The sequence below is a fragment of the Pongo abelii genome, chromosome 7 (genome assembly GCF_028885655.2).
Source record: "Pongo abelii isolate AG06213 chromosome 7, NHGRI_mPonAbe1-v2.0_pri, whole genome shotgun sequence".
Lineage (NCBI taxonomy): Eukaryota > Metazoa > Chordata > Mammalia > Primates > Hominidae > Pongo > Pongo abelii.
In genome coordinates, this window is record NC_071992.2 from 161,573,397 (window position 1) to 161,584,962 (window position 11,566).

Genomic DNA, 11,566 nt, shown 5'->3' on the forward strand with positions numbered 1-11,566 from the left:
TTTTTACTGTCAGTGTGCATGAGCACTCAGCAGGCACTAGGCTCAGTGACAGGGTCAGTTCTCTGCCTTAGCCTCCTCCTGTGTGTTCTTTCCTAAGCAGTCCCATGGGGCTGAGACAGAGAGTCCATAACCCTGATGAAGTGTCATCATTGACCATCTACAAACACTGTGCCCTGAATGGAGCTTAGTTAAACAGCTTTCATCTACTATCTAGCTGTACCAGGGACCACTATTTAAGAGACATGAAAAGAAATCCAGAATCCCCAAGTGTCTGTATTGCCTGGGGGTGATCATGGACTGTTATTGATCTCTTGGTGTTTGGAAGGCTGCTTTTAGATGCTCCCAAATCTGTTTGCCACATAACTAAATGTATTACATATTTCATTTGATTACTTTCTTAGTTATGGTTTTCTTTTCTCCTTTTTGGAGATGGAGTTTTGCTCTTGTTGCCCAGGCTGGAGTACAATGGTGCAATCTCAGCTTACTGCAATCTCCACCTCCTGGGCTCAAGTGATTCTCCTGCCTCAGCCTCCCAAGTGGTGGGGATTACAGATGTGCCACCACACCTGGCTAATTTTGTATTTTTAGTAGAGACAGGGTTTCACCATGTTGGCCAGGCTGGTCTTGATCTCCTGACCTCAGGTGATCCACCCGCCGTGGCCTCCCAAAGTGCTGAGATTACAGGTGTGAGCCACCACGCCTGGCTTGTTATGGTTTTCTATGCTTTTTTCTTGATTGTTTCAGATTCTGAGACCCAGCTAACTACAAACATGGAAGTTTTTAAATAAATAGAGCCACTTGAGGCCCTACATGGTGGCTTATGCCTGTAATCCCAGCACTTTGGGAGGCCAAGGCAGGCAGATCACGAGGTCAGGAGATTGAGACCATCCTGGCTAACATGGTGAAACCCTGTCTCTACTAAAAGTACAAAAAAAGTAGCCAGGTGTGGCAGTGTGTGCCTGTAGTCCCAGCTGCTGGGGAGGCTGAGGCAGGAGAATGGCATGAACCTGGGAGGCGGAGCTTGCAGTGAGCTGAAATCGTGCCACTGCACTCCAGTCTGGGAGACAGAGCAAGACTCCATCTCAAAAAAAAAAAAAAAAACAATAGAGCCACTTGAGGTGGGAGGTGGATATTGGAAAGATTTATATGTAACATACTGCAGGAAGCCAAGCTTTTATATGTAACATTCTGCAAGAAGCCAAGCGTGAAGAAACTTATAAAAATTAGGGAGACTGGGGGCCAGGTGTGGTGGCCCATGCCTGTAACCCCAGCAGTTTGGGAGGCCAAGGCAGGTGGATCATGAGGTCAGGAGTTCGAGACCAGCCTGGACAATATGGTGAAACCCTGTCTCTACTAAAAATACAAAAAGTAGCTGGGCACAGTGGCGGGCACCTGTGATCCCAGCTACTCAGGAGGCTGAGGCAGGAGAATCACTTGAACCCGGGAGGTGGAGGTTGCAGTGAGATGAGACTGCCCCACAGCAGTCTAGCCTGGGCAACAGAGAAAGACTCTGTCTCAAAAAAAAAAAAAAAAAAAAAAATAGAGAGAGACTGAGAAAATCATTACAAACGTCTTGCAGATGACAGATCAAATAATTTCCTTTCTTTACAAAAGAGAGATTTCCAGGCAGTGATACTGATCCATCCAGACAGTCATGCAATGGAGAGAGGTCTTAAATGTAACAAATACAAGAGCTGCATGAGTCTGTGCTCAAATGCTATTACATATACTAGTGTTCCTACAGAAGAAGTGTCAGAAATGACAGGTGTGTGACCAAAATTTCAAGTTAAATTCAGACTTAACGAGACATCAGAAAAGCCTCATGAAAGAGAAACCCTGTGAATGTATGTGGAAAAGCCATTATGCAGAAATTATTCCTTATTGAACATTAGAGAATTCATTTGATAAGAAACTCTGTCAATGTAATGAACGAGAAAAAGCCTTCAGCCAGAGCTCAGTTCTAATTCACCATTAAAAAGTTCTAGGGTCGGGCGTGGTGGCTTATGCCTGTAATCCCAGCACTTTGGGAGGCCAAGGCGGGCAGATCATCTGAGGGCAGGAGGTTGAGACCAGCCCGGCCAGCATGGTGAAACTCTGTCTCTACCAAAAATACAAAAATCAGCCAGGCATGGTGGTGGGTGCCTGTAATCCCAGCTACTCAGGAGGCTGAGGCAGGAGAATCACTTGACCTCAGAGGGAGGAGGCTGCAGTGAGCCGAGATTGTGCCACTGCACTCCATCCTGCACTACAGAGTAATACTGTGTCAAAAAAATAAATAAATGAAAGTTCTTACTGGAGAGAAACCTTATGAATATTATGAATGTGGGAAAGCTTTTATCAAGAAATTTATTAGGTACCAAAGATTTAATATCTCATGAATATAGGAAGTATGAGAAAACCTTTACACATAGCTCACACTTAATTCAGCATAAAAAAATTCAGTGGAAAGAAGTCATAAGTATGTAATTACTGTGGAAGAGCTTTCCATTCAAAATCACACCTTATTCAATATCAGATAATTCACAGTAGAGAAAAACCCCATGAATGCAATCAATGTGGAAAAGCCTTCAATTGGAGCTCAGCACTTGCTAAAAATCAGATAATTAACACTGGAGTGGAACCTAATGGATGTAATGAATGTGGGAAAAGTTTCATCCAGAGTTTAAATCTTATTCTGTCAGAGTTCACGCTGAGAGAAACCATATGAATGTAAATGAATGTGGAAGAGCCTTTAGTTACAGGTCACATCTATTTCATATCATAGGATCCACACAAGAAATAAGTCATATGAATGCAAGCAATGTAGCAAAAATTCCCATCCAAATTTGTACCTTATTTGACATCAGGATATTCATCGCAGAGAGAAATCGCAGGAGTGTAATGAATGTGGGAAGGTGTTTGGTCAGAGTCCAACACTCGCTATACATCAGCAGATTCACATTAGAATGAAATCTGATAACTACAGTAAATGTACGAAAGTTTTTTGTAGATTCATAGACCCTGCAGAACCTAAGGCAGTTCCAGGTAAAGAGACAACCTATGGGTACGGTGAATACGGGAAGACCATACAGAATTCATACCACTTTCTGGATCAAAAAGAATAAAAGAAGAGACAAAGCCTATGAATCTCATGCATGTGCAAAAAGCTTATGTGTCAGAACTTATTAAGTATCAAGGTATGTAGTCTTTAATAGTTTAGAGCCTGTTCAGTAGCAGCAAATCCACTCTATCGATAAACTTTATGAACATAAATACTGTGACAAAGTCTTTAAGCTAATTTTAAGTTTAAAAAATCAGGTTTTATCATAGAAAAAAATGAGAAAAAAATAAAACTAAAATGTGATCCAAACTTGTAATTATGTTAATGGAGAGAGAGTATATATAAACATATTTAGATACATGTTTTCTTTCTTTCTTTTTTCTTTTTTTTTTTTTTGAGACTAGGTCTTTCTCTGTCACCCAGGCTGGAGGGTGGTGGTGGAATCTTGGCTCACCACAACATCTGCCCCTGCACCATCCCCCTTCCCACTGCTGCCCAAAGCAATCCTCCTGCCTCAGCCTCCCAAGTAGTTGGGACCACAACGGGCTAATTTTTCAAATTTTTTGTAGAGACCATGTTGCCCAGGCTGGTCTCAAACTCCTGGGCTTAGGCAATCTGTCTGCTTTGGTCTCTCAAAGTGCTGGGATTACATGTGGAGCCACTGTGCCCAGCCTGGATATCTGTTTTCTTAAACTGTGTCCTTCAAGGTCGGGGTACTTCTCTTGTTCTTTCACCATACCCATCCCATTGCCTTATTCATTCAGCCCCTTAATAAATATTTTGGTGTGATTTGTTAAATATGGAAAAATCTTTTCTGAAGGCTCATATTTCCTGCCACAAGAGGAACCATAGAAAATATAGCACTGGAAAGGCAAGAGTTCAAATCCAAGGTTATTCATGATTACATCAACCTACAATTACTGTGCAGCTCCTATGTGCCTGGTGGTGTGCCTGACAATGGCAAATCAGAGATGCAGAAACAGTTGGCCTCTTTTCCTCAGATCTGTCAGTCTAGTTGGGATACAAAGGTACATACAGACAGATAACCAAATCAGTACAGTAATAGAGGTAAGAATACAGGGTTGAGTGGGGTCCCAGAGGTGGGAGAGGTCTACAGAGATAGCCCATTTTCAAAATTCTGAGTGACAATAACTGTTAACCTCAAATTGTGTTTCTATCCAAACTAGCTTCCAGGAATTAGAATAAAAATAGGCATTTTCAGATGAGCAAAACCCAAAACACCATAACAGATTTCATTAAAGGAGCTTTAAAAGGATATACATTTAAAGAAATGATATCAGAACTGAGATATAAGGAATGATGCCAGGCATGGGAGGCTGAGGTGGGAAGATTGCTTGAGCCCAGGAGCTCAAGACCAGCCTGGGCATCCTGGTGAGACCCCATCTCTACAAAAAATTACAAAATTAGCCGGTATGATGGTGCATGCCTGTGGTCCCAGCTACTTGGGAGGCTGAGGCAGGAGGGAGGATCAGTTGAGCCCTGGACAGCCTAGGTGACAGAGTGAGACACGGACTCTAAGAAAAAAGTTGTATATTTGAAAACTCTGACTGTAAATAGAATTAAGTCTAATATGGGGGATTTAAAAACAAAGACAGAAATGAAGTCAAGACAAAAATAGCATATGAGTCTGGAAGGTAGTGGATAAAATCAGAGCATTGAAAGTGAGGCAGGATAGGTAGTCAAGGAGTTAGCCATGTCCTCGGGATGCAGCAACTGTGGTGGCTGTACAATCAACACAATAAGCCTCTGTATTCACATTGTAGTTAAGCTCTTCCAAGCAAACCTATCTTCAGTAGGGAATTTCCCCTGCAAAGAGCATGTACATTTTGATTTTACCTGTCCTCAGACTGACCTTTCGCTCATTATAATAGTAAGAAACAGAGCCCTGGTTGGAGATTTAAGATGCTAATAAGACATGTGACATGTATGAACAATCATATACAAGCATGTAGAACAAGCATTGTATGACAACAAGCATTGTATGAACAAGCATGTAAGAACATTCAGCTACCGCACATGTGCACTCAGAGGACCATCCAGAACATACGCACTAGTAGCACCTCTTCCCACTTCCTTATGAATAATCATGTAAGACCCCCATAAAGGGAGTCTCCCTCATGCGTCTTTGCTGTCTTAACCTTATGAGCAGCTGGCCCAGAATCCTCTCTCTCTCAGGGTGTACTGTTTATTGTGCACTTAACTTTCCAAATATTCTTTCTCCTTTGTAATAAATTACTCTATGCTGCATCTCCTTTACCGCGTGTCCACTTTAAATTCTGCTTTTTTTGTTTTTTGTTTTTTTTTTTGAGATGGAGTCTCTCTCTGTCACCCAGGCTGGAGTGCACGGGTGCGCTCTTGGCTCACTGCAAGCTCCACCTCCCGGGTTCATGCCATTCTCCTGCCTCAGCCTCCCCAGCAGCTGGGACTACAAGTGCCCGCCACTATGCCTGGCTAATTTTTTTTGTATTTTTTAGTAGAGACGGGGTTTCACTGTGTTAGCCAGGATGGTCTCGATCTCCTGATCCGCCCGCCTCGGCCTCCCGAAGTGTTGGGATTACAGGCGTGAGACATCGCGCCTGGACAATCCGCTGAATTTTGGGGGTAATCTGTCACACTGCAGTAAATAACTATCAGTGATGACCAAACTTTTACCCTTCGAGACCTTGCAGACCAGGCAGCTAACACTTCCCAAGCCACTGTCTCAGGAAACACCACTTTCCACTCCTGTGTCCCCGAAAGGAATCATCAGACATCTCGGACTCTTACCTTATGAAGCAACACAACCCACCCTCCTGGCATAGCCCGTTGCCCTCCTGAAGCCTTACTCTGCCTCACCTCGGCCCCTACGCAATTCCTCTCGGTTGTCATGCCTCCATCTGCGGGGGTCGAATGTTGTGTGTGACCCCAGGTCTCTAGCAAAGTAGAGTGGGAGGGAAGCATCCAGGGGAAGAGAGGTGGTGGGATGGGGCTCTCCCTCTTCCCCATACCGCCACCCTCCCTCATGTCCATATCCTGTCCAAGGCTCTTCCCGCTTCTGCTTCTGAAACCCCTTCACATCCCTCCACCCCATGTGCCCCACTCGTTACACAAGAGCAGAGAGATCCGCAGAACACACGTCTACATCTTGCAGCGACTTCCCACCGCGTTAGAACGGAAGTAAACCCATGACGGGGGCCCTCCCAACTCTCAGACCTCACCCGAGCCTCCACGTCCCGAGACGCCGGCCTCTCAACCGACCGCGCCCTGACCCTCGCTCTTCCCCATTTCCCAGGGGTCTTTGCCGACCACCCTCCTGCGCCACAGCTGCTCATGTGCTGTTTACTTGCTTTTCCCTCCCCACCAGAAGGTGAGCCTTGAGAGGACACACCCTTGTGGAGAGCTTTGAACTTTTATCCAGAAAGGTGCCGGGCACGTAGTCAGTGCCCGCGAGCACTCGCTTACAAGGGTCCTTCCGAGACCCCCCTTCAGCCTTTTCCCGGAACCCCTAGGCCCCGCCCCAGCCCCGTCTCAGCTTCGCCCCAGCCCCGTCCCAGCCCGGTCCCAGCTTCGCCTCGCCCCAGCTTCATCCCGCCCCAGCCGCGCCCCGCCCGCGCCCCGCCCGCGCCCCGCCCGCGCCCCGCCCGCGCCCCGCCCGCGCCCCGCCCGCGCCCCGCCCGCGCCCCGCCCGCGCCCCACGGAACCTAGAGTCGCAGGCGCGTTCCTGGAGGACGGAATTCGGCGTCGGACTCTGCGCCCCGCATAGTTCCGGTGGCGACTGCGGCCCATGGCGGTGAGCGGTGTGGAGAAGACGCGCGGGTGGCAGGGCCTTGCATTGTTGGCGGCTCTCGGTGACCCTCGTGCTACCCCCCTTTCTCCAGGCCCTAGGACATCTTGCTGGGGAAGCAGCGGCGGTCCCAGGCCTGGGTACTCCCTGCGCGTCCCGCAGACACCGGCTTTCCGGCCCGGTTTCCAGCGCCGGGAATCCTTCCACTGTCTGTCTCTGCCCAGGGCAACCTACGTGCAGTAACGCTGACTCCAGAGCTCACCCGTTAGGCGATGAAGGCGGCACAGCATCGAAAAAACAAAATAAGAAGAAGAAAACCCGGAACAGGGCCTCTGTGGCAAATGGAGGCGAGAAGGCCTCAGAGAAACTCGCCCCAGAAGAAGTTCCCCTAAGCGCTGAGGCCCAGGCAAGGGCGGGCTTCAGTCGGGAAGGGTGGAATCCACGGGTGCGAATCCACGGGCACGTGTGATCTGGGGTCCTCGGAATTAAGGCGGGGAGGGGGATGGGATGGGGCCAGGGGCTATGGTTTCCCAGTGCCCTCTCACAGCCACTTCCCCGAATCCATCACAGGCACAACAGTTGGCCCAGGAATTGGCTTGGTGTGTGGAGCAACTGGAGCTGGGCCTCAAGAGGCAGAAACCCACCCCGAAGCAGAGTAAGGAACCCTTCTATAGAGTTGGGGGATGTGAACAGTAGCACTGCCTGGCCTACAGGTGCTGGCAGACTATGGAGTTGTTGCCTTTGCGGTGGGGTGGTAGGAGGTCAGTAATAGAGGTGTTCACTAGTCCTTTATTTTTATTCGCAGAAGAGCAGGCTATTGGAGCAATCCGAACCCTGCGCAGCAAAAGAACGCCCCTGCCCCGGAAGAGGCAGCTGATGCACTCCTTGTTTGGAGACTATAGGGCTCAGATGGAAGCCGAATGGCGTGAGGCCCTGCGGGCTCTCAGAGCTGGTGAGGAGCTAGCCACTGGTTGATTCAGGAAGGCCTAATTTAAGGAGGAAGTGTCTAGGGGGTGAAAGGAAGAAGGCCCAGAGCAACAAGCCTGGTGGGGAAAGGAGATGGCCTCAGGGAAGCCTGAGGGAGCAGGGAAACAGAAAGTGTGGACCTCTCTCTCCTTTTCCCAGGACTGAACCTGGGAAGCAGCAGGGAGGTCCTGGGAGGAGTGGGAAAGAGCATGGTCCTATGTTGGTCCTGTACCTGGGTTGGGGAAAGCTGCCTCATGTCTTTGTGTCTTGGCTTTCTCTACTAGCAATGAAGCCATATCCCATAACAGTTTGAGTGCAATTCCTGGGGCCATATCAGCTAGGTTCAAATCCTGGATCTACCACACAGTAGTACTAACACCTTTTGCAAACTACTGAACCTCTGTAAATGGGAGATGATAGTAATATCAACCTTACAAATTTGAGGAATTAATCAGTTAATTTATGCAAAGTGGTTAGAATTGTATGGGCAAACATAACTGTACAGGTAATGTTAGCTGTTATTATTCAGTTCTGACATATGCTGCTTCTCTCCCCCTGACAGCTGCTTATTCAGCCCAGGTGCAGCCTGTAGATGGAGCCACCAGAAAGAAGAGCCAAAGGGTCTGCAGGCCTCGCCCTATATGGAGAGCCAAAGCCACTCTGGACATGCCTGATGAAGAGTTTAAGTTCAATTTCTTTTAGCTTCTCCCCCAACCTGAAACAATCCCTCTCCCTTGGGGTGGTGTAGGGGTTTGTTTTGAGTGCAGAGCATTTCCAGGACTTCTGTTGTCAGAGAACCCTGGAGTTGGTCTGTCCCTGGCTGGTCCAAGGATTTGTAGCTGTTGTGAAGGTGTGAGACCATCAGATAGGCAAAACACCCCATTCGTTTTCTGATGAAATATTCTCTCTTTCAGAAGAGAGAGTGGTACATTTAGAAAATATGCAATAAATTGAAGTGAGTGTTCAAAGTATTGTAGAAAGAATATTGTACTCAGTCTTTAGGATTAGATTAAATGACTATTGGTAACAAAGATTAGTGGAGAAGCTATATAATCATACACTGATTTTCACTTTTGAAAGGAATCCCTGTCAAATGGTTTAGTGCTTAATGCTGTTGTGTCACATTGCCCTAATCTCTATTTTTGATAAAATTGGTTAAGGAATGAAAGAGTGTGCTGACCACCTGTGTTAGAGGAAGTAGAGAAGATGCAGGGGTCTGGTATCCCTGGGTCCAGTCCCTCACCTGGTACCTTTGTCCATGTTGCCTTCATTCCTGAGCAGGTGTCATCCTCAGGGAACCATCACAGCACCTACCAGGCCAGGCTCTGTTCTCTTAGGAGCAAGGAGCTTCTTGCCCTAACAGTTCTGGCCTGAGACCTGGATTGAGCCTCGGGAGACTTCTTGTCTAAATGTTGGCCATGTCAGTCTCAGTCCCTCTGTTGCATGGAATTGGGAATCTCCAGGTGACCTAATCCTCATTGATGGCTTGATGTTTGCTGGTGTCTTCCAAACTCAGTTCCCAGACTAGATTGATACCTGGAGCCCAGCTGCGTACTCAACATTTCCACTTGGGTGCTTCATAGGCATTTCAAACCTGACATGTTTAAAACACTTGATTAGGCTCTGGTTTCCCTTTTGCTTCTGCTTTTCAGTGAATGGCATGACTGCCTGTGTGGGTGGCAAGCCACCCAGGTGCTGAGGCAAGAGACCGAGGGCACGAGCTGTTCCAGTATAATAAAATATATAAAATAAGAGTTATTTTAGATTTAGGTCATAGACATGATTATATGTGAGTATCGTTAATCATTAGTTTGTAGCAATTACTCTTTATTCCAATATTTTAATAATCCTCACTTTACAATCATAACCTAGGAAAAACCAGGCCATCCAGAGATAGGAGCTGAGGGGACAGAGTGAGAAGTGGCCAGAAGACAAGAGTGTGAGCCTTCTCTTATGCCCAGACAGGGCCACCAGAGGGCTTCTTTGTCTAGCAGTAACACCAGTGTCTGGGAAGATGCCTGTTGCCAAGTGGACCATGGTCTAGCAGTAGCGTCAGTGTCAAGGAAAAACACCCACTACTTAGCAGACTGGGAAAAGGAGTCTCCCTTTCCCTGGGGGAGTTTAGAGAAGACTACTCCTCCACCTCTTGTGGAGGGCCTGGCATCAGTCAGGCCCGCCCGCAGTTATCTGGAGGCCTAACTGTCTCCTTGTGATGCTGTGCTTCAGTGATCACACTCCTAGTCTGCTTTCATGTTCCATCCTGTATACCTGGCTCTGCCTTTTAGATAGCAGGAGCAAATTAGTGAAAGTACTAAAAGACTGATATGCAGAAATAATGGCATAAGCTGTCTCCTCTCTCCTTCTGCCTCAGCTGCCAGGCAGGGAAGGGCCCCCTGTCCAGTGGACACATGACCCATGTGACCTTACCTATCACTGGAGATGGTTCATACTCCTTACCCTGCCCCTTTGTCTTATATTCAATAAATATCAGTGCAGCCTGGCATTTGGGGCCACTAGTGGTCTCCACGTCTTTGTGGTAGTGGTCCCCCGGGCCCAGTTGTCTTTTCTTTTATCTCTTTATCTTGTGTCTTTATTTCTACAATCTCTCATCTCCACACATGGGGAGAAAACCCAGCAACCCTGTGGGGCTGGACCCTACATCTGGCGCTCTGATATGGGGCTCTCCCTCGCTGTGTGAAGTTGCACCCTGAGTGCAGGATTCAGTGGAGGATTTCGACTAGAGATTCCTGAGGATTGCTGTTAGTAAGCTTGGTGGTAAGCATGAGCACTCAGAGTATTCTGGGGACACCATGGTACAAGCCAGTACTAAGTACTCGGCTTATTTAAATTTTATAAAAACTCTTCTTAAAGAAGGAGGGGTTTAAGTTTCTACTGAAAAGTTAATTGAACTATTTGGGGTTGTAAATCTCCTTTGCCCTTGGTTTCTGACTGAGGGAACTTTAGAACTTAAAGATTGGGATGAGATAGGCCAACAATTCAAAATTGCTCATAAAGGGGGACATTTTTTCCACCCACCATTTGGTCAATCTCGGCTTCAATTCGCTCTGTCCTAGACTCCTTACAGACTCAGGAGGACAACAGGGAGACTGATCCCTCTTTCCTCTCCCTGAGGAGGTCGAAGATTTGTCAGTTCTCTTTCCCCTGAGGATACTGCACAAATTGAGACCATAATTTCACAGGCGGACTTCCACTCTGACATGCCTGTGCCACCACCACCTATGCAAGAGGCTACCGCACCCCCATTGTTGCTTTATGATGATCTTTTAACTGACCTGAATGAACTTATTTCCCCCAACCAGCAAAACTCAGCTGAAATATACCAACAGCCATTGCGGCTGGACCCTCCTGCCTCTCCTCACTCTCTCAACGCTGCCGCCCTGCAGACAGAGGATGAGATCAGGCAGCCTGAAAACAAGGCTATAAATTGTTTCCATGCAGCCCGGTACAGAGGCACTGATATCTGAACAGCCCGGAGAGGAGGCTTTCAATTCTCCACCTGGTAATGAGGCCCCCAACGCTATTCCTCCACGGCCTGGTTTTCTCATACCTGGTCATTTTCTCCCTAATCAGTCTCCACTAGAGTCATAGGCTCCCTTGAGGCCTGGATAATTTCCTCCTAATTAGACTCAGTTAGAGTCACAGGCTCCCTTGAGGCCTGGGTCCTTTCCTCCTAATCAGACTTCGCTAGACTCACAGGCTCCCTTGAAGCCAGGTTCTTTTCCTCCTAACCAGACTCGGCTAGAGTCACAGGCTCC

At 47.5% G+C, this 11,566-nt stretch overlaps 1 protein-coding gene across 1 annotated transcript; it reads left to right on the forward strand.

Moving 5' to 3' along the window:
• The first annotated feature begins 6,768 nt into the window (after positions 1 to 6,768).
• C7H8orf33 (chromosome 7 C8orf33 homolog) lies at positions 6,769 to 10,359 on the forward strand. The gene is given in 5 exon segments (NM_001133765.1): positions 6,769 to 6,830; positions 6,919 to 7,230; positions 7,395 to 7,479; positions 7,630 to 7,776; positions 8,353 to 10,359. Coding segments are annotated over 5 exon segments (690 nt in total). The 5' UTR covers positions 6,769 to 6,824; the 3' UTR covers positions 8,493 to 10,359.
• The last annotated feature ends 1,207 nt before the right edge of the window (positions 10,360 to 11,566 follow it).